The sequence below is a fragment of the Sturnira hondurensis genome, unplaced genomic scaffold (genome assembly GCF_014824575.4).
Source record: "Sturnira hondurensis isolate 20B ecotype Veracruz unplaced genomic scaffold, ASM1482457v3 Scaffold0016184, whole genome shotgun sequence".
In the NCBI taxonomy this organism is placed as follows: Eukaryota; Metazoa; Chordata; class Mammalia; order Chiroptera; family Phyllostomidae; genus Sturnira; species Sturnira hondurensis.
In genome coordinates this window covers 3,080,838-3,106,758 of record NW_028088815.1, presented here as the reverse complement: position 1 = coordinate 3,106,758, position 25,921 = coordinate 3,080,838, and the positions used below count along the sequence as shown (strand labels likewise).

General features: G+C 35.6%; 1 protein-coding gene across 1 annotated transcript in view; it reads left to right on the top strand.

The window, feature by feature from the left end:
* Positions 1–25,921, top strand: part of PCCA (propionyl-CoA carboxylase subunit alpha) — a 468,144-nt gene that overhangs the window by 90,442 nt on the left and 351,781 nt on the right. Inside the window, exon 5 of the mRNA XM_037065798.1 lies at positions 7,706–7,837. Within this exon, the coding sequence (XP_036921693.1) occupies positions 7,706–7,837 (132 nt within the window). The remainder of the gene's footprint in view (positions 1–7,705; positions 7,838–25,921) is intronic.

Below are 25,921 nucleotides of genomic sequence, written 5' to 3'. Positions count from 1 at the left end.
GGGGGCGGGGTCAAAGAGGGACAATGGCTGTCACCGGTGCTGAAGGGCAACTAAGTCGCTGGGTTGTGATGCTATATGTGGGTCCGGGGTCAAGGAGGGACTCTGGCGTCCCGTCTGCCGCCTGCCGCCCTGGCCCTCACCGGTGCTGAAGGGCAACTAAGTCGCTGGGTTGTGATGCTGTATGTGGGTGCGGGGTCAAAGAGGGACTATGGCGTCCTGTCCGCTGCCTGCCGCCACGGCCCTCACCGGTGCCGCAGTTGCTGCCGTCACCGGGCCCACGCGTTTCGTCCCACTGCACGCGAGTGTGCCACCGCCGTCAGCCCTCGCCCCCTGGGGCCTGCGTGGTCTGTCTCACTGTGCTCGAATATGCGCCCGCGGTCTGCCCCGCACCCCAACTGGTTCCCGTCTGCCTGCGCGCCTGGGTCGGGGGCCCTGTCCTGCCCGACCCTGCTCGCTGCTGGCTCCGCCGCTCTTACCGTCCCCGTTGAACGGTTAGATGTAGTCGGACTTCCGTATAATTCAATTTTCTGTCGTTTGGTTGTGTCTTTGTTTCTCCAAACCTTTGTTGTATTCAAACTTGGTTGTGGGAGAAGGCACAGTGTTTCCACCTATGCCTCCATCTTGGCGGAAGTCCGATTTATGTCTTTATAACAAAACCTATTTCATGTACAAAACGCCTTCATTTACAGAACATATTTTGTAGGCTTATATCTGTTAAAATTATTAATGAAGCTCAAGTTGTCCCTCTTTGGCCACTGGGGCCTATATTGGCTCATAGTCTTTTTGACCTGACCCTCATAATCTTTTATAGTTTCCTTGCTTCCTGGTCTGACAAGTTATTCTAGCCTCAGTTTTACATTTCCTGCTTCAAGCCTTTAATCAGCTGTCTTTTCAAAATATAGTGATTTGTTTTAATGGTATTTAGAGACCACAGTCAGGGTACCGGGCATGGGCATTGCTACTGGTGGTCATTGTTTCTAGGTCCTCTTAGTATGTGGGGCTAGGAAATAAAATACGTGGACGAACAGGTTTTTAGAAATGTTTTATGTTATATATGTTTATTACATATAGTGTGTGTTGTATTAGCTATGTTATATTAACATTATGTAATGTCAATATATTAAAAATGTGTATTATTTGATATAATGCTAATCTCAACCCCAAATAAAATATATACTATAAATTTAATATATAATTAACATGCTATAGTAATAAGATATATTTTTCTAATATGTAGTATATACTTTAATATAAAATATAATTAAATACAGTCTATATTTTATGTGAGATAAAAAGAACTCCTGTGTTCAGAGTGATATTTTAAATAAAAATATGAGATGGCAGAACTTTTACTTAACCTCTTTTTTGTTACCTCTGTATCTTCATTATTCCATATTTGAAATACTGACTCATCAGTGCTTAGTGTGTGATGCCTAGTCCATACTACACACACAGCAGTCTCATAATAACAATATCAATACCAATATGATCACTGAAAATATTAAAGTTGCACATCATTTCTTTTCTTCACTTAGAAATAGTTATACTATATCTATGTTATCAGAAAATATAGCTGTTATGTATGGTATTTTCTCCTTAACCTTCGTTTATTTTTAGTTCTACAAGAAACTATAGACCCTTTCTATTGATCTCTTTGGTCATTTTGGTTTCCTGAAGTTCATTTTGTAGTATAGGAGTGGACAAACTTTTTCTGTAAAAGTCCATATAGTAAATATGTTTGGCTTTGTAGGCCATATGATCTCTCCTTAAGTACTCAATCATAGCCTGATAGTAAGAAAGCAGTAAAAAAACATGTAAACTAATGAGCATGACTGTCACTTAATAAAACTGTTTTTTAGTTTTATATAGTTTTTATATATCATAATATAGCATTCTTAAAAGATTTTTCCCAACTATTTAAAATGTAAAAATCATTCTTAGATTGTAGACTATACAGAAACAGGTAGTAGATAGATTTGTCCTGCAGAATGTAGTTTGCAAACCTGTTCTATTAGATTCTTCAGTAAGAAGTCATGAGTTTGCTTCGTATGTTTTCTCTGGCTTGGAAGTCAGTATTGGATTTAAAATCTTTGGTTCATATTCTCTTTTCTTAAATGTCTTAGTAAATGGAGTACATTACTCAGTTTTCTTTTGGCATGAATTATTGCTGTCAAGGTCTGATGATAATTCAAACTTCTCTTTTGTGTAAGTCATATATTCTTGCTCCCCCTTTTTTCTTGAATAATATTGCTAGAATGTATCATGGTGTTGGTCATTCTGGGTTGAATTTCTTAGGTATACTGTAGTATACTTTTGAGATAATGTATTTTCAATTTTAAGAGAGTATTCTTTTTTTAAAACATCTTTTTTAAAAAAATTATCTTTAGAGAGGAAGGGAAGGAGAGAGGGAGAGAAACATCAATGTATGGTTGCCTCTAGTGTGTCCCCTGCGGGGAACTGGCCTGCAACCCAGGCATGTGCCCTGACTGGGAATTGAACCGCGATCACCTGGTTCGCAGGCCCATGCTCAATCCACTGAGCTACACCAGCCAGGGCACGGACCATATTTCTTTATCTCATCTCACCTGATAAGTTGTAAGGGGGCAGGGCCTTAGGTAGTCACCTGGGTAGGGCAACCCTCCTTGCTGCACTGGGGTGCTGCCTGTGGGGAAGGGGCCTGAGAGGAAACAGTGTAGCTTGCCGCTCTCTTTAGCACACTTTCCAACAGACTCTTGAGTGAGACTGGGAGTTTCTTCCACTGTGGCAACCGCCATAGTCCATTGTGAACTCTGAGTCTCAGTTTCCCCTTAAGTCAGCCCTGCCTGCTGGGTCTGCTGCCTTGCTGAAGTTTTTCTGAGCTGGCTTGGCTGGTGTGGTCTGCTGCCTTACTGGTAGGTCTGGTTGTTGTAGTTGATTTTTTCTCTAGTTCCTTGGTTGTTGGAGTTCCATGCAGTTTGCTTTTTTGGCACTTCTGGTTGTTTGTTGATTTAGATTGGTTATTTTCCTTTTCGTTGTGCAAGAAAGTGAAGGTTTCTACCTATACCTCTATCTTGGCAGGAATTCCTAAAAGAGGTATATATGTTTTAAAATCAGTCTTAACATGTCCAAGAAGTTCAACAGAGATAGTGTTAGGAGGAAAAGATGTATTCTGAGGTCTTGAAAAGATGAATTAATCTTGTGATCTCTCTATTGTTCTTTTTTGATGTTCATATTATGACCATATTCAGTGGGTATCCCTTTCTATCTGCAACTATGTGCTTTTTTTTTTTTTTAGATTTTATTTATTTATCTTTAGAGGGGAAGGGAAGGAGAGAGGGAGAGAAATATCAATGTATGCTTTGATATTGCAATGGTTGCTTTTTGTGTGTCCCCCGCTGGGAACTGGCCTGCAACCCAGGCATGTGCCCTGACTGAGAATCGAACCTCAATCCTTTGTTTTGCAGACCCATGCTCAATCCACTGAGCTACACCAGCCAGGGCTGCAACTATGTGCTTTTGAGATAACTAATTTGAAAGGTTTCTCTTGGATTCAGGTTATTAATGTCACACGCTGCACCAGTTCTTGAACTGACCTTTTCTACCAGAAGCCTTTTTTTCTTTTAACATGGAGTACATTAAAGTTCAGAATCTGGGTCTTTTGGGCAATTCAGCAGGTTTTCCAAGGCTATGTTTCTCCTCTTTGAGCCCGATTTCATGGTGTTCCAAGTATTAATTTTTTGTAAGCCAAAAGTATATACTTAAAAAATCTTAAGTTCATAATACAGCAATTTACTTTTCAGTATTTCTAAGAATATGTATTACATATTTCATTTTTATAGATGAAGATTATTTCTGTCCTTCATTTGTAACATAAACATTATTATAAATTAAATCTCATTATTTCCCTAACATACTGCTCAAAGCCAACCCTTTTCCCCTTTTTTCTGTCAAATTAGACCAAAATCATAAAATCACAGAATTTATAAAATGAAAGAAATCTTACAGCAATGACTTTAGCTTTTTGTAATTTCTGTATGCACCGATATTGTACATAATTGTTTTTCATAGATGATGAAAAAATGTTCACTTTTCTCATGACTGTAAGATAATTATCTACATTCAGGTATTATATTTATCATTCCTGGTAAAGTTACGACTTCTGAACAGCATATATTTTTTGTTTTTTAAAGATTTTATTTATTTATTTTAGAGAGAGGGAAAGAGAGGGAGAGAAACATCAGTGTGAGGTTGCCTCCTGCCTGCCTCCTACTGGGTACCCAGCCCCCAACCCAGGCATGTGCCGTGACTGGGAATCAAACTGGTGACCCTTTAGTTTTCAGACCCATGCTCAATCCACTGAGCTGCACCATCCAGGGCTATAAAGCATATTTTTAGAGGTTAATTTTATTGTTATGACATGTCTAAAAGACTCATTACTACCTAAGGGAAATGAATAATTAGATGGATGACAAAAGATACTGAATTAACGAAAGAATGTCAAAAAGTTATGGGTGGATAGATCCTGGCCTTAAGTTCTATATCACACAAATAAATTTGTTCAAGGACTTGGGACTTTTGAAACATGCTCCATCACTTTGCAATTACCATACTGTCTTACTCTGACCTCATCCTTGCTTTTTTGGTCAAAGAATTATAGAAATTAGGAGCTAGGATACTGCTTTCTAATTTTGCTTTAATTACATTTAAAGGCTAACTCAGGGAGTACTACTAAAACAGATATATAGGAAGATAGTTCATTGAAACATCAATTCGAGTAGTTACTTGGCTTACTACTGGCTATTTTTCTATTGTTTTGAATGGACAAAGAAGAATCACTAAATACTTTACGTGAGCTAATTTCCTGGTAATTTTTCATTAGGAGGTAATTTTTTTTCCAGTTAGAGTGCATGAGGTAAATCAGTAATTTCTCGTCATTGAGTTCTTGTTAATCAGAATTTTTACTATATAATCATAATGTATTTTGGTGTTCTCATTTATGTTATTTCTTCAACTTGTTGTCAGTGTAGGTATTTTGATTACTTGATTACATCTGCCTGACATAGTGTTATTTAAAATAATGTTTATAATAAAAATACCTCCATTTTATAAGGTAAAATGAGAATATGCAAAGACAGTTGGTAGTTAAACATGATTATTTTCTTTTGACTTAGTGTTTAGTGGGTTGTAGGTTTGGGATAAAAAGAAATGAATATGATTATTGCTATGGTCTGAAATGACTAACTTGTCCAGATGAAGACATAGAGTATGTGGAGATGTAGGCTTACCACCACTTTTCCATTTATAGAGCAGCTCCACTTTTCCTATGTTTTACATTTTGGGGGTTTTTCATAAGATTTTTTTAAAGAAAAGGTTCTACTATTAAAATTACAGAAACATTTGACGAGGCATTTGTTATGGCTGAAAAGGTTTCTTGCCCTGACTGGTATGGCTTAGTGAGTTAGGCATCATCCCACAAACCAAAAGCTCACCAGATTGATTCCCAGTAAAGAACATATGCCTTGGTTACAGGCCAAGTTCCCAGTTGGGGGTGTGTGCAGGAGGCAACTGGTTGACATATCTCTCGCATATCAATGTTTCTCTCCCTCTCTTTCTCCCTCCCTTCCTCTCTCTCTAAAAATAAATATATAAAACCTTTTAAAGAAAGTTTCTTATCTAGCATTCTGCTGTTTGTGACACTGCCATTTGTAGGTATTTGGATTTCTATAATGTATTTTGGGGTCCTGTGTACCTCATTGTCTTATTCTAGTGTTCCCTTTTTATCAGGACTTCAGGACAAAGGACAAGAACTAACAATTGCTTGCACTCAGCGTGGTATTTTACATTATTATTTTATTCATTCCTTCAATCAAACTTGCAAGGTGGTTATTATGCCCAATATAACACAAAGGAAAGGATGTTTTAATCTCAGAACCTAAAAAAGCCTTTTTGTTTTGTCTTGCTTTTGAACAGGAGAAAAAATGCATCCTGAGTTTAAAGGCATTGGCTTTGTATACATTTTATCTGAATGATTTCATCTGCAACTTTTAATTGCCTCCTATATTTGATGCCTTTAAAAATGCATTTACCAGACTGGAATTATAACCTCTAGACTTCTCTATCTGCCTCTTGACAGGTCTTACAAACATCTCAACTCAGCATGTGTAAAGTTGAAGTGGTCATCTCATTCCCCAAACATTTATCTCCTTGTATATTTCTTTTGTTGATTCCCTATTGTACTTCCACCTCTTTCTAAGGGTGGATTTAATTCTCTTGAGCCATTATGGCCAAGAGAGCAATCTGAGCAACACATTGCAGTAGCTTCTCTGGATAATGCCTCATCAGGAGAATTAAGCTCCTTTTCCAAGCCAAGAGTCCTTCAAGCAACAATGCGAATAGATGCAACATGACATGTAAAATACACTAGTTGTTCTTTATATTGACCAAAGATCATGGGAGAATCAACAGTTAGGCACCTTACTCTGATGAGGCCCAGCATACAGTCTGGTCTTCCTTCTTCTTATATAACCTCAGTTCTTTCCCTAATGACCTCATCTTTTACCTCAGCAAACCCCTCCTTTACTTCTCTAAACATATATTGTAATTTTTCATCCCTAATGGCATTTTCTTATAAATTTTATTTATTTATTTATCTTTAGAGGGGAAGGGAAGGAGAGAGGGAGAGAAATATCAATGTATGGTTGCCCCTCGTGCACCCCCTGTGGGGAATTGGCCTGCAACCCAGACATGTGCCCTGACTGGGAATTGAACCGTGATTGTGTGGTTTGCAGGCCCGAGCATTTTCCTCATTAGCATTTTATTATAAGTTAAACCCAGAGAGATGGATCCATTACTGGGGACTAAGTGTAATTTATACAGAGCGTTTTTACTGAAACCACAACTCCACCTGGTAAATTCTCACTGTATTGACTTCTGTCTTGTAGTCACAAGGATATAGACATTTTATACTTTATTTGTGTATTTCTCTGAGATATTGGTGATCTATTCATAATCCCTTGAATTCGATGATATCCTGTGGTATTCATTTATGTTATCCCCTGCATTTATCTCAGAGCCTTGTGCAGAGTTAATTCAATAAAAAGTGGATATTTGCATTGAACTAGGCACTGTGCTGCAGAATATCGAGAAACAGAGTTATAAGGCATTTTAAAAGGTAAACTTACTATTTAGAATGGGTGGCAGGATACTGTATACAAATATAACACCATAGAAGTTGATTTTCCAAAGAAATCTGTTAATATTAAGCAATAATTCTTATTACTTTTCTTTTTCTTTTAAAACAGATTTTATTTATTTATTTTTAGAGGGGTGGGGAAGAAAGGGGGAAAGAGGGAAAGAAATATTGATGTGTGAGGGAAACATCTATTGGTTGCCTCTCACATGCCTCCAACTATGGACCTGATTGGGAGTCAAGCCGGCAATCTTTTGGTCTGCAGGTTGATGCCCAACCCACTGAGCTACACCAGTCAGGGCTAGTTTTATTTTTCTTTGACCCAAATTTTGTTTCATATATCTTTGTGCATATTTACTATTTGCAATGCAGTGTTATATATTTTAATGTGTTGACTCAAATGCTTCCTCTCAAGTTGTTTTTGGTATGTAAATAATTAGTGACATTATATATGGGTGTTTCTTTTTATAAAATTGTGACTCCATGTCAAGTACCATAATGTTTTTGTGATATATATCTATTTTTATTTCTCCACAGGCAGCAGAAGATGTCATTTTCATTGGACCTGACACACATGCTATTCAAGCTATGGGTGACAAGATTGAAAGCAAATTATTAGCCAAGAAAGCAAAGGTTAACACAATTCCTGGCTTTGATGGAGTTGTCAAGGTGAGCAAACATTTTACTCTACTCTTTATAGCACTTGTCCTCAGGTCAAACATTTTCTCAAAAGTGTAAGATAAAATGCAATTATTGCTTTTTAAAATATGCATGTATAGGTTAAAAATAATCAATGTTGTTTACACTTGGATTATTTGAAATGCCATGAGTTAAAAAGAGTAAGATGCCACATAAGCATTGTATTTTTTTCTTTATTTTATTGTTTACACTATTATAGATGTGCCCATTCCCCCCACCTTTGTCTACCTACTCCCTCTGTCCTCCCTAAGGATTGTATTTAATGATCAATATTGGTTCATACTTTCACAGGAAAAAACTTGTAAAAAGTTTTTGGATGTAAAAATGTACTGTTAGGTCTTTGGATTTTGTTTAATAGCAGCATATGTTTAATGTTTTAAACCTTATGATGTTCTGTATATCTTTGTATCGAGCTTCCATCCATATGCATAAAATGTACATTGTAAACATGTTTCTAGTGGCAAGTGGTATAGCTATGAATGACTATACATCCCAAACATAACTCCTTAACCAAAGGAGCTTCTGTAGCTGAAGGCTTCTAAGACAGAATGCAGAAATAGGAGTGTATTTGTGTCTCCCTGTCCCCATCCCTACACCCCAAATCTTCCACCTCCCAAATTTTTTTCTTGTTATAAGAGAGTCCCTATGTAGACTTTAACCTTGTGATGGAGCTAGTCTACAAGAACTCTTCAGCTCAGTGTTACACATTTTGACTTTTGGGGCTAGGAAGTTCTTTGTGCAGGGTCATTTCATGCATACAGGATAGTTAGTAAGCTGGGCCCCAGGTTAGTAAAATTTTGTAGCTTTTTTTCCTAATTACTATGCTGTACAGTTAAACTAATACAAAATAATATTGAATGTAGACTGTAAGCGAAAAAATTTTTAAAAGAAGAAAAATTTTTCAGCCTCTTGCTTGTATTTATCTATATTTACTTTAATCTGTATTCATCCATTTTTTTCTTCTTTTTTTGTACCAGGAAGAGATGTTCCCTAGTCTTTGTAAAGCCAGTTTTTCCTTTTATGCTCCAGTTGTGCCCTTTGTAGCCTTTAGGGGCTACCATCTTCACTGATTATCTTTTCTCTGTTCCATGTCTTAAAACTCTCTTTGTCTTTTAGCCCCTTTTCTTTACTATTGCTATAAAAAATACTCAGTCGCTCAACAAGTGTATTGATACCTGTGCTGAGTGGGAGGGATATGGTGATAAACAAGATACCCATGACCCCCTCACATGATGGTATTTCCAGTTTAGTGGAAAGAGATATGTGTTCCTTCTCTTCATAGATCACAGTAAGTCCTTGTCATTCTTCAGCTGTCATCTGACTTCTCTCTTTCCTTTCACATCCACATGTCTTAGAAGAATTCTCCTTACTCTCATTTCTATACTTCTTAATCTTTTAAAAATATTCTTATTTTTAAAATACAGTTGACATAAAATATTATTATTTTCAGGTATACAACATGATTAGACATTTATGTAATTTATGAATTGATCACCCCTATATGTCTAGTACCCATCTGACACCATACATATTTATTATAGTATTATTGACTGTATTCCCTAAGCTATACATCGCATTCCTATGACTATTTTTATAACTGCCAGTTTGTAGTTATTACCCCTTCATCTTTTTCATCCATCCTCCGTACTTACTCTTTACTGAAGTTTAGCTTCTTTCTTCCTTCCCACTGATGTTTCTCTTGTAAAGGCTACCAGCAACTTCTCTTTCTTACTAAATCCAGTATATAATTTTTAATTCTAGTCTTATCTCAATCTCTTTGAAGCATTTAAGTCTCTTGTCACTCTTTCCTGCTTAAAATATTCTAATTCTGGCACTTTAGTTCTAGTTTTGTTTTTGTATTTTTTGGCTTGTTTTGAATGTTCCTTCTTAGTTTGATGCTGAGTATTCTTTCTATCTTTGTTCCTCAAGAGATGGTTTTATTCTGGGTTCTGATAGAACTTTTTCTTTTATTGTACAAATACCTTGGGCAATGTTAAATATCATTATGGGTTCCAATCTCAGACCTATACATCTGTTCTGCATATCTCTTCTGAACTCCAGAATTGCATGTTCAGTTGCTTCTCAAACAGCTCTACTTGATGCTCCTTGAGGCACCTTGAAAGTAGCAAGTCAAAAGCTGGCCTCACCATTTTCCCTGTATCCAGGGATTGGCAAACTATGTCTTGATGCACATCTCTGTTTGTAAATAAATAAAGCTTTACTGGGTCAGAACCATGCTCATTCCTTTACATATTGTGTGACTGCTTTTCCACTATAGTGGCTCAGCTGAGTAATTGTGACTGAGACTATGTGGCCCACAAGGTCTGAAATATTTACCGCTTGGCCCATTCAGAAAAAGTTTGCTGACTCTTGCTGTAAACTTCTCATCCTTCATTTTTTTTCTCGCCTGTGTAAGTGCTGGCATTTTTCATACTGTTTTTGAAAACAAAGCATATTAGACAGAAAAAATTAAGTGCAAAGATGTTGAAGTTGAAGTGTACTTGATGTTGAACAAATGATGAGGAATCATGTGATTGGAGTGATCAAGGGAGAAGTCAGAGGTGAGGTAATAAAGGTAAGATGTAAAGTAGGGACCTCAGGTTTTCTGGGGCCTTTAGGCTATTTTAAGATGGGTTAAACGTCTGCTTCCTATGCTGGATTATAAGCTCCTTCCTGGCAGAGGTTGTTACTGTGCCACCTGCAGATGGTGCCTGGTACATAGTTGGAGCTCACTAAATACTTGTTGGATGAGTAATTTTCCAGGAAATACATTTTACACATATAACCATTGTATGCACATTTTTTTCATTTAGTACACATTTGTTATATTATACATACTTAAATAAAGAGAACACAAAACTGAAAACTAAGAAAAAGTAAAACAGATAATAGACATAGATCCACATATGCTCTAAATACTGGAGTTGGCTGATAAAGAATGTAAAATAACTATGATTAATATTTAAAGAAATTTTAGGAATATGTGGAAAAAACAGATAAGCCTATAAGAATTTGGATCTATCAAAAAATTAAAAAGAAATTCCATAACTGCAAGTATATGAAAATAAGCACTTTAGATAAGGTTGAAAGTAAACAAAGCAGAATATAGGATCTATTTTGTGTCATATATCAGTATTTTATTTCTTTTTATGGCTGAATAATATTCCCTAGTATGAATATACCACCTTTTTTTAAGTCCATTTATTAGTTGATAGACATTTGAGTTGTTTCTATTTTGGGTGGTTTTGAATAGTGCTTCTATGGACGTTTGTGTTTAATTAAGTATTTGTCTGAATGCCTATTTTAAGTTCTCCTGGTTATGTACATGCATACTTCAGAGATATTGTGAGTTCAGTTCCAGACCACTAAAATAAAGTGACTGTCACAATAAAGTGAGCCATAATCTTTTTGTAGGTAGAGAGTCTTGTGTTCAGTTTGTAAAAAACACAACATATGTGAAGCTCAGTAGAGCAACACACAATAAAATGAGGTATACCTGTATATGAGAATGGAATTGTTGGGTCATGTGATAATTCTATGTTTAACTTATTTTAAGTAGTATAAGTATTTCCTTTTTAAAAATTTATGTATTTATTTTTAGAGAGAGAGTGGGGAAGAGAGTGAGAGAGAAAGAGAGAGAGAGAGAGAGAGAGAGAACATTCATTTGTTGATTCTTGCATGTGCCCTGACTGGGGAGTGAACCCACAACCTTGGCATATTGGGATAATACTCTAACCAAATGAGCTACTCAGCCAGGGTACTATGTTTAACTTTTTGAGGAGCTGGCAGACATCCAACCCTTTGTTTAACTGCCCCCTTTTCAGTTTGGGTAGAACCTGTGATACATATGGTATGTGGTAAAGAGTGATGGCATACACCTCCCTTAATTAGGTTACATTGTATGAAGAGGTGGTGGAATTTAACTGCATTCAATTACATTATAGGGCAAAGTAGTTGGGTGTCACTCCTGTGATTGTTTCATCACATAAGACTCAATCTTAGGATGCTGGAGAACAGATTCTAACTGCTGGATTGATGAAGCAAGCAACCATATTCAGGAAGCCCACATGGCAACGAGTTGTAGGCAGCTTCTAAGGATCTAAGTCTCCAAAGGATGTAAGTTTCCAATCTCCATCTAAGAGCCAGCAAAAGGTGGGGACCTCAGTGATACAGCTACAAGGAAATAAATTTTCATCAACCACCTGAATGAGTTTAAATTAGCCCCAGTTTAGCCTCCAAATAAAAATGCAGCATGGATCACACCATGAGTGCAACCTTGAAAGACCCTGAGCAGTGCATGAGAAACCTTTATTAGGCTGTCAGTTGTTGGGTTTTAGTCCTTCTTTACCTTCTCATTATAGAAAATTGTGCAAGTTTGTGTAGTGGTTTGAATAGTACATTATGAAACTTGAGCTAGTCAACCCCAATACTTCTGCCAGTACAATTGTATTTGTTCTCTGACAAGAAATCTTCAAATTAGTTTTATCGGAGTCTTCAATTTGGGCTTGATTTAGTCACAAGGGTAGTGATGAGTCTGACTGTAAATAATTTCTATCTTCATGAAGAGTAGCAGAGTCCTCAGGAGTTCATGGAAGAGTTCATTATTACAGCATTTGATCTGGAATGTCAGTTTGTATTGTAGATTCTTTTTTATGGAGCTAGTAGGCGTAGTGTCTCATAGGAAGAAGAATGTTCCTTGACTAAAGGTCCAAAAATTACTATTGTGGGCTGGGACAGTGGAAATGTGAAGAGTGTTAGAGATATCCATTATGCAAGCACTTTGCTAACTTATAGGGAGACCTTGTGTAACAATGGCAGGAGTTAAGTTTAATAATGTACTGCCTGTATCAATAATTAATAATTAGTGCAATTTTTCTTTTTGATTTGATAGGTAAATTGGCAAATGGTTATTTGATTGTTGTTGGAATATTGCCTATATATTTTTCCCTTCATTTTGTTGGTTAATTCAGAACAATTGTTTATTTATTGTCATTTCTGTTTACAATATGTAGATGCCTGATCAAAAGACTGATATTTAATTTCTGAACTGGGAGCATCTACTTTTATCTGTAAGGCTATCAGTTTATTCTGAGTCTTATTTGTGTTTGTTTCAGACTCTTTTACAATGTATAGGGTTTCAAAGATCTGACACTGTGGGTAGTTCCTGTCCAGGTTTTGCTTGTTTATGATATTTTTTATTTCTGGCTTAAGTCTGCTTACAAAAAGTGAGGAGAGAGCTGGGATCACAATTGTTTCAGGGTCTACTCATAAATGCTCTCTCCGGTATTAAAGAGTCCATCTCTGAAGTCTTCAGTGGACTTATCCTTTCATTGCTAGCATAGCTGCATTAGAGTGCAACCTATTTTCAGATAAAAGATTTTGGTGATAGCCTGCCAGTGAATTTATTTATTGTTTACAGTTTTTCTAAGTCTTTCTGCTTTCCATTATAATCAGAGGTCTCAAGTCACTCTCAGGGACTTCCTATTCTCTTTTTTTAATCCAAAATTTTCTATGCGAGGTTGTTACTAGCAATATGAATCAATTGGTATAAAATTAGTGATCCTAGATTATACATTTCCAGAATATTTTCAGATATATAAAAATATATATTTTTATATTTTATAAAAATTTTATAAAGTTTTTCTTTAAATTTTATCTTGAGTAGGTTTTGGAAAGTCTTTGGTGATGCCTCTCAGTTCAGAATGAATCCAAGGCTTTAATTCAGCCATAGAGGTTTGTGCTATTCTAAGAGGGCTTCATTTTTTTCAAGACAAAAATAAACAGACTCTTATTAATATTATTTAACTACATAAGATAAAATACATAACATTAACTTATTAGAAAGTAAAGTAGAATAATCAGATTCTTAATTTATATTATTTAACTACCCAGAACTAAATGCATATTATTTACTTATTAGACAAGATAGTTTTTTGATTAATACAAACATTTAACATTTTAACATTAAATCTAATATGTGCATCCAAATTGCACTTACATGGACAAGTGGAGGGTTATTATTTAAATGTTTTTAATAGTTTATCCTGAAATCATAGGCTATTCTTCAAACATAATTAGCAAAAAAAGATTTCTCCTTGAAAATAGCATTAACATAAAGAAATCAGAGATAAAAACAGCATACTTATCTTTAATATGCAAAAGTGTTGCATATAACAATACAGTTGTGTTAGTTACATTTTAATTATTTTTATAGTTTTTTTATTGTATCTTTTTTGTTACCATTTATCCCTCTCATATCCTCTTCCATGTTCACCCACACCCCACCCTACCATAAGCACTACAGTGTTGTCTGTCCATGAATTTTTTTTTTTTTTTTACTCTATCCCTCTATCCCCTCAGAGCTGTCAGCCTGCTCTCTATCTGTGAGTCTGTTTTTGTTTTGCTTGTTGGTTCAGTTTGTTCATTAGATTCCACATATGAGTGAAATCATATGGTATTTGTTTTTTTCTTACTGGCATATTCAGGTCCATCCATGCTGTGGTGAAGGATAAAATCTTCTTCTTCTTATAGCCAAGTAGTATTCCACTGTGTAAATGTACTATAGCTGCTTTATCCACTCATCTACAGATGAACTCTTGGGCTGCTTCCAGATCTTGGTGATTGTAAATAATGCTATCATGAACATTATGATACATATATTCTTTCGAATTAGTGTTTCAGGTTTATTTGAAAAAATTCCCAGAAGTGAAATTGGTGGGTCATAAGGTGTTTCCACTTTTAATTTTTTGAGGTAACTCCATACTACTTTTCACAATGGCTGTACCAATCTGCATTTCCACCAATAGTGCAAAAGGGTTTCCCTTTCTCCAAATCCTCACCAGTGCTTTTTGTTGGTTGATTTATTGATGATAGCCATTCTGACAGGTGTGAGGTGATACCTCATTGTGGTTTTATTTTTTTAAAGATTTTATTTATTTATTTTAGACAGAGGGGAAGGGAGGGAGAAAGAGGATGAGAGAAACATCAATGTGAGGTTGCTTCTCACACAACCCCGTTGGGAACCTGGCCTGCAACAAAGGCATGTGCCCTGACTGGGAATTGAACCAGCAACACCTCAGTTTGCAGGCCAGTACTCAGTCTGCTGAGCCATACCAGCCAGGGCTCACTGTAGTTTTAATTGGCATTTCTCTGATGATAAGAGTTATTGAACATCCATTCATATGTCTACTGGCCATCTATATGTCCTTTTTGGAGAAGTATTTATTCAGGTCCTCTGCCCATTTTTTAATTGGATTGTTTGGTTTTTGATGATGAGTTTTATAAGTTCTTTGTAAATTTTGGATACTAATCCCGTATCAGATATATCGGTGAATATGTTCTCCCATTCAGTGGGTTGTTTTCATTTTATTGATGGTTTCCTTTGCTGTGCAAAAATTTTTTTAGTTTGATGTAGTCCCATTTGTTTATTTTTTCTTGTTTCCCTTGCCCAAGGAGTATATCCTATAAAACACTGTTATAAGTGATGCCCAAGATTTTACTACCTATATTTTCTAATAGAATTTTTATGGTTTCAAGTCCGACATTTAAATCTTTAATCCATTTTGAATTTATCCTTTTATGTGGCATTAGAAGGTGGTGTAGTTTCATTTTTTTAAATGTATCTATTTTTCCCAATACCATTTATTGAATAAACTATCTTTAGCCCATTTTATGTGCTGCCTCTTCTGTCAAATATGAATTGACTATAAAGGTATGGGTCTATTTCTGGGCTCTCTATTCTGTTCCATTGATCTATGTGTCTGTTTTTATGCTAGTATTATGCTATTTGATTACAATGGCCTTATAGTTTAGTTTGATATTAGGTAGTGTGATTCTTACAACTTTTTTCTTTTTCAAGATTGCTGTGGCTGTTCGAGGTCTTTTGTGGTTCCATATTTGCTCTAGTTCTGTGAAATACGTCATTGTTATCTTGATAGGAATTGCATTGAATCTATAGATTGCTTTGGGTAGTATAAACATTTTAATTATGTCAGTATTTTCTATCCATGAACATGTATATGCTTCCACTTATTTGTCTCCTCTTTAATTTTTTTTCAGTTTCTTATAATTTTATGAGTACAGGTCTTTTATATTCTTGGTTAAATGTATTCCTAGGTATTTTATACTTTTTGAAGCAGTTGTGACTAGGATTGTTTTCTTAATTTTCCTTTCTGATAGTTCATTATTGGCATATAAAAATGCAACTGATTTCTGGGTATTAATTTTGTTATCTTGCGACTTTACTGAATTCATTTATCAGTTCTAGTAGTTTCTTGGTGGAATCTTTAGAGTTCTGTATGTACAGTGTCATGTATCTTCAAATAATCGCATTTCTACTTCTTCCTTTTCAATTTGGATGCCTTTTATTTCTTATTCTTGTCTGATTGCTGTGGCTAGGACTTCTAGTCCTATTCTGAACAAGAGAGGTGAAAGTGGCATCACTGTCTTGCTCCTGATCTTGAGAGGAACACTTGCAGTTTTTGCCCATTGAGTGTGACACTGGCAGTGGGTTTGTCATATATGGCCTTTATTATGGTTAGGTGTGTTCCTTCTATTCCCACTTTGCTGAGAGTATTTATCACAAATTGGTGCTACATTTTACCAAATGCTGTCTGCATCTATTAATATGATCATGGTGTTTTTTATCTTTCATTTTTTGTGTGTGTTGGATCACATTTATTTATGAACATTGTGCCAACCTTTCATCAGCAGAATAAATCCCACTTGATCATGGTGTATGATCTTTTTGATATATTGATGTATTCAGTTAGCTACTATTTTGTTGTAGATTTTAGCAACTAGGTTCATCAGGGATGTTGACCTATAATTTTCTTTTTTTGTAGTGTCTTTATGTGATTTTGGAATTAAGATAATGCTGGCATTGTAAAATGAGCTTGGGAGTCTTCTCTTGTCTTGATTTTTTTGAAATAGTTTGAGAAGAGATGTTAGTTCTTAGAATGCTTGGTACAATTCATCTGTGAAGCCATCCACTTCAAGGATTTTGTTTGTTGGGAGTTTTTAAATTACTACCTCAATTTCACTAGGTGTTATCTGTCTGTTCAGAATCTCTGATTCTTCCTGATTGAGTTTTGGAAGATTTTATGCTTCTAGGAATTTATCCAGTTTGTTCAGGTTATCCAGTTTGTTGCATGTAGTTGTTTGTAATGTTTTCTTACAATCCTTTGTATGTCTTTGGTGTCAGTTGTTACTTCTACTTTCTTATTTCTGATTTTATTTATTTGGGTCCTCTCTCTTTTTTTCTTCATGAGTCTTGTTAAAGGTTTGTCAATTTTGTTTATTTTTTCTAAGAATCAGTTCTTGGATTCATTGATCTTTTATATTGGTCTTTAGACTTTATTTCATTTATTTTGCTGTGATGTTTACTATTTCATTCCTTCTACTCACTTTGGGCTTCGTTAGTTGTTCTTTTTCAAGTTCCTTTAAGTATAAAGTTAGATCGTTCATTCAAGCTTTTTATTTTTTTAAATTTTAATTTTTGTTCAAGTACAGTTTTCTGCCTTTTACCCCCATCCCAGCCCACCACCCTCAGCCCTCTCCACCACCTTCCTATTTCCACCCCTCCCCTTGTTTTTGTCCTGGTGCCCTTTATACTTTTTTCTGCAAGCCCTTCCTCTTTTCCCCTGAAATTTCCTCCTCTTTCCCCTCTGGTCACTGTCAGCCTGTTCTCAGTTTCAGTGTCTTGGTTATATTTTGCTTGTTTGTTTGTTTTGTTGATTAGGTTCCTGTTAAAGGTGAGATCGTATGGTATTTGTCTTTCACCACCTGGCTTATTTCACTTATCATAGTGCTTTCCAGTTCCATCCATGCTGTCACAAAGGGTAGCTTTTTCTTGTTTCTTGAGACAGACCTGTAATGCTATGGATTTCCCTCTTAGGATTGTATTCCCTGTATCCCACAGATTTTGGGTTGTTGTGTTCTCATATTTATTTGTTTCAAGGTATGTGTTTATTTCTTTCTTGATCTCATTGTTGACCCATTCAATATTTAATAACATGTATTGACCTTCCATGTCTTTGTGTATGTTTCAGTTTTTTCTTGTGATCAGTTTCTAGTTTTATTACATGATGGTCAGAGAAGATGCTTGATATGATTTTAATCTTCTTAAATTTATTGAGACTTGTTTTGTGTCCTAACATGTGGTCTGTCCTGGAAAACATTCCATGTGCACTTGAAAAGGATGTATATTCTGCTGCTTTGTGATTAAGTGCTCTGAAGATATGAGTTAAACCCATTTGGTCTAGTGCCTCATTTAAGGTTTTTCTTTCCTTATTGATTTTCTGTCTGTAAGATTTATCCATTAAAGTTAATGGAATATTAAAATACACTCCTATGTATTTCTGTCAATTTCTCCCTTTATATCCATCAAGGTTTTCTTTACATACTTACATGCTCCTATGTTGGGTGCAGAAATGTTTGCTAGGGTTATATCCTCTTGTTGGATAGTTCCTGTTATAATCATGTAGTGTCTGAGAGGGCTTAATTTTAAAAGGTAGTGTTGCTTTGAAGGTTTTTGGTCAGGCAGAAGAAAAAGGGAGCATATCAACTGAAGAAAGAGAAGAGCTGGGGGAAATGGAGAAGCATAGGATGGAAAGGAATAGCAGGATAAAGACCATCAGTTTTGAGAGAGCTTGAATTTTTTCACATTTTTCATTTGGCTTTTCCTATTCCTTTCCTCTTCAGTAGAGAGAAACTATGGATTTTGTCTTTATTGTGAGGAAACAATTTGGGAATCAGAATTATTTTTTGAAGGTTTATCATTTTAATAAAAAAAATGCAGAACACAAGATGTTTGAGATTTTACTTCCTTTTTTTCTGTAAGTTGCCTCTTGAGTCATTCATATCAAAAGTCTACAAAAGAGTCTACTATGATTCTAAATGATCCTTGGTGAAATTATGTCATTTAGAAAGATGAGAACATGAATTTGAGTTGTAGATTTACAACATTTAAGAAGTTTGACTCACAAAGAACAGAGACTTAGCCTGAGACAAACCCATGAGAGGCTTGTAATACTGTATGAAATGTATTGTTTGTATACCTCAACCTAATTGTTGGGGCTCCAACCTAATGGTTGGCCATCTCTAACTGCAGACCTGACAATGTGTAGTGCATTGGTGGTTTAAGATTTGGAGGGGAGATCTCTCCCACACCCAGACTCCCTTTGAGGAAACAAGTCAAGACAGAGAGGGAAGTTCTCAAGGGTTTGATAAGGGTTTCAAGGTAAATTTCATTCTATTTTGATACCAATCTGATGAAACCTTCTGACTTCACAGCTCCTTTAGCCAGTCTTATACCTGTCTTTTTTCATGTGAATTTCAGTGTATGGAATTAGAACAAAAATGGTGAGGATATTTTGTTACTAATAAGGAAGTTTTTGTTAGTAATCAGTCAGGTTTCTTCCAGTACTAAACATTTTCAAATTTGATCAGAAAATCAAAGGTTACTCATCTCCAAATTTCTTGAAAAGGAAGTTGGCGTTCTCCCCAGCATGAGACTTTTTTGACCATTGTGGTTGTGGAGGCCCCTGAGTAGGGAGCTCTGATGGGCATTTGGGGAACACTGTGGTTTTTTAAAAAAATTTATTTTTCAAATACATTTTATGTTCAACATTATTTTGTATTGGTTTCAGGTGTATAGCATAGTGGCTAGACAATCATATACTTTACAAAGTATTTTCCCCTAATATATCCAGAGCCCTCCTGACATCATGCAGTTATTACATTATTAGTGATTATATTTTCCATGCTGTACTTTACATCCTCAGAACAATGCAGTTTTTCAACATAGGATCTTGAACTGTGGCTATTGGCAGGTGTTGAACAGATTTCTCTGGAAGCTCCAAAATTGCCTCAAAGAGATGGTATCTTTTACTGTAGTAGGACACCCACTTATTTTTGTTTGCTCAACAAGTTATTTTGATTGTTCTTTTCAGGGAGGGTGCATTTGACCTCTCTGAGGGAGAAATGAATCTGTATTTCATTTGCAACCTCTGGTAATTTGAAAAATAGGGAAAAGTAGAAATTAGAAGAAAAACTCAGTTATCTTTTCAATTTTGTCTCCTTGTATGTTTTAGGTGATTTTTAAGATCGTATTACATTCTCAAATAATGATAGATTCTCATTATCTGTGTTAACTTTAACTGTGATATACAGTGCTTAGCACCTGTTGCCTGATTTAGGTTGTTAGTACACAATTGAAATTGCAGGTTATAGGTTTCAGATAAGCATTTAAATATGTTTTTAAGGAGTGCTTTGTTTATCTAAGTTTGGGTAGAAGTTTTATTTGTAGGTTGCTATTAATTATTTATAATATGAGGCTGTACATTTTTTTAATTGGTTGTTAGTTTAGATTGGTTATTAATTTCTTGTGTAGTAACTCCACATTCATTTGGAACTACACTACTTGTCACATTTTGTAGTTTAGATTTGTTAGGTAAAAGATTACCTTTGAGGATATCTATGCAGATAGAGGTTTTCTGATGTAAATATATAGTGTAAATTTTTGGAATACCTTGTGGTTTTAGCAACTACATTGGCAATACATTTGCTTGGGAAGAATGTATGTGCTACTACTTATAGACATTTCTTTTTTAAATCCTTAGGGGTTAAGAAAATTAGCCTGTGGTATTTTTTAAACTAAATTCCTTATTCTTGGCAAGTGTATTGTATTCTACTTTTTTGGGCGCAAAGTGATCTTCACCTCCTACTTGAATAAATTAATGTGGTTTCATTTTGTTACATTTGTCCTTAAAACTTTTGTTATTTCCTGCCCTCCCCCACCCAATTTGAATATTTAGAATGTTTTATGGATATAGTTTACCACAGTCTTTTAAAACATTGTTTGCAGTAATAGTATAATAACTATGTGCCAGGTTGGTACTACACTTATCAGGAGATTCATTTTGTAAGTTATATAAATGCCTAACCACTATGCTGTACATCTGAAACTAATAGGATATTGAATATCAAGTGTAATTGGAAAATTAAAAGAATTAAAACATTGTGTGCAGTACTTAAAAAGTCTTTTTGAATGGTTTTCCTTATGTTTTGTTCTTGAATCATCCCTTTCAGTAGAGAGAAACTAATGTTTTAAAAGATATTTCATCAGTAATCATCTGGGATCAGGTGTTTGCCTTTAACAGTTTTGTTTTATTTGACATCTTATTAACTCCATCTCTGGAACATGGTAGCATAGGGAAGAGGGTACATCTGAGGCTGTTGGAAGAAGTTTGGGAATCCCATCCCACTTGTCAGGCAAGGAATAACAAGCTGCAGACCACGATTTCAGAGAATTTCGAGTCCACTTAGGGAGACCTACATACAAGTGGACAGGCATTTTTTTTTTTATTTTTAAAAAAAAATTTAAATTTAATTCTTGTTCAAGTACAGTTTTTTGTCTTATATTCCCAGCCCTGCCCCCTCCCAGTGCTCCCCACCTCCCTCCCATTTCCACCCCCCACCTTAGTTATTGTCCATGTGTCCTTTATACTTGTGCATGTGAATCCTTCCCCTTTTCCCCTGTGATTCTCTCCCCTCTCCCCTCTGGTCCCTGGACAGGCAATTTAATACATTTTAATAATGCAAGTGTCCATGTAAGAGGGGCATCGAGGGCATTTTGACAGAGCTTCCAATGAAAGTGATATCTAAGTGATACTTGAAATCTGAGCAGTAATGAGTTATTTAAAAACAGTGATGGTGGAGACGCAGCTCTTCAGCAGTGAAAATATCTTGTGAATGATTGGAGCTGAGAGATCACGGGGGCTTTAGAAACCTTCTGGTATGTAGTGTGAGGGTCTATAGTAAATGAGTTGGAGGTAAATTTAGGATCTAGATATGTATGGCTTTGAATGCTGTCACAGGGGTTTGGAGGTTTATTCTTCTGGCTTTGGGAGCCTCAGAATGGAGAAAAGTTAACATACAATTGTGGAGTTTGGAAACTTCTTATGCTTAGTGATATAGAAAACATATTGGGGCAAGACAAAATTCTAAGTTGGTAGACAAATTGAAGTGTTTTTACTTTAATTCAGGCAAGAAATGATAGGGGCCCACAATAACACATTAGGATGGAGCAAAGTAGATGGTGTTGTGGGAGGTGGTAGAAGTTGAATCTATAGGATCATGTGATCTGTTAGATGGCAGGTGTGAAAAGGAGGAAAGAATCACTAATAACTACATTGTTGCATTTGGCTGACTTATTAGCATACCAACTTTGTGGTTAAATTCATTAGACTTCTCTGAGTTCCTGTTGTCTTGAGAGAGAAAGTACAATAATAAGGATTTACATCTGAGCTGAGTGTTGTAATGTATTTGAATGAGGTTTGTAAGTTATGCAGTGTAGGTTAAATTGGCAATTGTTTTTATCACCCAATTAGCCAGATTTGTAAAAAAACTGAGCCAAAAGAGCCAAATAACAAGAACAGAAACCAGTATGAAGGGAATCATTTTTAAAAACCAAAACCTGAAAAACTGTGTCCTAGTATTTAGTTGATATCAGTATTTCTTTCCCCTGCTAAACCAAGAATAACTTTTCTGATCATGCCACAAAGGCTTTGTATTTTTGGAAAAAAAAATTTGGTTGTTTACTGTCCTGCTTTGCAATTATAGAAATATATAGGAAATTTTAAAAAGATTTGAAAATACATTAAAGTCTCTGCTTGACTTGCAGTTATTTGGAAAACATAATTAGTTGTAATCTATTTCCTGAACCCAGGATTGTTGAAAATTTTGCTTTACTTTACATATGAACACAAAATAGTCTGAGGATGTTTTTTGTGTGCAGAGCTTTTATCCATATTGTCTTGAAGAAATAATTTTTTAATTTTAATTTTTTGCAAAAGAGTTGCTAATTTGTTCTAGAACCAGCAGATGAAAGTAAATTAGTAAGCAGTTTTATTAGGATAATTAGCAGGACTCTCAGTAAGTACAAAATTTAGGGTTGTTAAGTTTCTTTTTTTTTTGATTTTATTTATTTGTCTTTAGAGAGGAAGGGAAGGAGAGAAATATCAATGTACGGTTGTTTCTTGTGAGTCCCCTGCTGGGAACTGGCCTGCAACCAATATATGTGGCCTGACTGGGAATCGAACCGCGATCGTGTGGTTCACAGGCCCGCCCTCAATCCACTGAGCTACACCAGCCAGGCCAAAGGGTTGTTAAGTTTCTTGTTGTGAGAAAGGACAGGTGTGGTCTGAATCATGGACAACAGAGTCAGAATTTGATACTAACATCACTGTAGACATAAAGTGGGTATTTATCATCAAGAAGAACCATTTGAATTTGTCCGTCTTGTAGTTTTTGCTTCCCTTCCCTGCCCACCAGCAACAATAAGTACCCAGATCATCTGAACCAGTGAAGTGCACTGTAGATGCATGTGCAAACATTTTTTTTCCTGAATTATAGTGCTGGTATTAGCTCTATGTTTTACAGGTTCAAAGGATGCATGATAACCACAAGATACACCATCAGAGCCAGGCAGGAAAGGAAAAGAGTTGGTAGTTGGGAGTGGTGGCAGATTTTGTCACAGATTGCCAACCTTTATTGAGTGCTTACAGTATTTCAGCCTTAACTAATTTCATCTTAATAACCCTGTAAGATAGGTATTGTTATCTGCATCTTACAGATGAGGAAGCCAAATCCCAGAGTGGCACATGGGTAGGTAATGTGTTCACTGTCACAGAGCCAGTTTTGGGACCCAGTCTTCAGCCTCCAGCACTTGTGCTGTTAGCTTCTGGGCTTTGCTGCCTCTCAGGTGTGTTAATAAATATATTTGGCTCACAGGAATTGTTCATTCCTTTTTATATTTTTGTGATTTACTTATTTAGTTATAACAACATCCTTACCCCTCTCATCATACAGTGTAAAGTGTCCTGAAATAGAGGAGTACAAAGCAATGGTTACTGGTTCTGTTGGCTTTTTCCCTCTTTCTTTATTTCTTGAACAGCTGTTTTGGAATTATATAGCTTAATACTTTCCGGCAACCCTTTCCTCATCAGTATTCCAAAGCATTCCATAACTTCAGAAACTAAGTGTGGCTTCCTTCAGAACAGGCTGGGATTATAGAATGAACCACAGAGATTTTTATCACTTAGAACAGCAATTTTCAACTTTTTTCATCCTGTGGCACATGTAAATTAATTACTAAAATTCTTCAGCACACCAAAAAATACATATTTTGCTGACCTGACAGAAAATCTGTGTAATTCTGATTTATTCACACTAGATGGGTATTATTGTGTTGGCTGTTGTTATTTTTTTAACTTGACAGTCTAAGGGAAAAAGAGGTCAGTGCCCTTGATTAAATAGTCAAGTATTGCAGATTCTGAAAATTCTTGTGGCACACTGGTTGAAAATCACTGGTTTAGAAGAATAGAGTCAAGAATTGGACTGTCCCTTTTCTCTACCTCCTGATTTGAAGCCATCGGGAATATTGTTATTGCTAATACATTTTTCATTTATTTGTATATTGCTATCTGTTTTCTCAATTTTATTACTTTTGCTATAAATACAAAATTATTCTAAACACTTAAATTGAAATTTTTGTATCTAAATTTTCTTCTATTTTTAAGGGTATTATTGCCTTGCTTGTTAGAAGTTCTCTTTTAATAAATTGTAGAATATTATTGAACAATACTCGAACAGAGTCTGCAGTTTTAATCCCTTTAGAATTTTTTGTATTTTATTGTATATTATATGATTTTTAGCTATGAAAACTGACTTAAGAATATTCTAAAGATAAGAGTGTTAAACAGAATCAATTTTGCTTTTTCTTAATCTGTTGCCCAGTTGAATTTGTGAAAAAGGAATGATATTTTGCTTCAAAGAGATGTATTATAAATAAAGATCAAGTATACTTGAAAGCATACAGTTTAATACTTATTTCACATTTTTATTAAAATATAATATCTGTAAATTGAAATGAACCTGTTTCTATTGCTTTTTAGTATAACTGAAATTCAAAGCCCTTCAGTTTGAAAACTTATTGCTATATAAAGTTTGTGTAAATTAATGAGATATTTATTTTAAAATGACAGGGTATCATTGTCTGTGTATTTTAAAGAACAGGTTTGTGAAACCTAAGTTTCAAACTTTTGAAGTTGCATGATACAGTGAAAAATGTGCTTGAGTAAGAATTAAGAGGCAGGGGTGCATATTAGTCTTGGATTTTTTGGTCCAGTGTCAACAATATTTCAGCAAATGTACTTTGTTTTAAACTGAGGCAAAACCCAAGCTTGTCTGGATCTTGAACCCATGCTTTGAACTACTGTGTGGTACTTCCTTGCTGTATATCACTTAGTAAATTTGAACAAGTACTACATCTCCTTAGTATAAGGTTACTCATACCATTGATGCTCAGGAGATGAGTAGTTCAGTTGGCATTGGAGTAGATCATTTAGGACAGCAGTCCTCAACCTTTTTGTCTCTAGGGACCATTTTCATCTAAGACAGTTTTTCTATGGACTGAGGTGGGGAGAATGGTTTCAGAATAATTCAGTGCATTGTGTTCAAGCTCACCTCCTGCTGTGCAGCTTGGTTCCTAAGAAGCCCAGAACAGTACTGGTCCACAGCTTGGAGGTTGGAGACCCCTAATTTAGGAGATTGTTATATAATAGATTTATTTCTACAGAACCTGTTGGATAGTTGCTTATTCTTTCAGCAAACAATGTGTTGATTTGCTAAGCTTTGGAGATCTAGTAGAGAGCAAGACAGAGCTAGTCATTTCTGTCATTGAGCTTAAGTGTGAGAGGGGCTGTCATTAAAGGACAGAGTGTAATGTGATCACACAGCAATGACATCTAACCTGGTATAGAATAACTGGAAAGGCTTTTTAAAGAAAGTGACATTTAGGTGAATCCTGATGCATGCAATCCTGAGTTTAAGAGAAAAATTGTAATTTTTTTCTCACCTGGACTACTGCTTCCAACAGGGACTCCTCACACCCTCTTGTCTCTGTCTGAACTGTTTATTTATTCATTCCTTCATTCTTTTTATTCAGCAACTGTTTATTGGATAACTACTGTTAGCCAGGCACTCTTCCAGGCA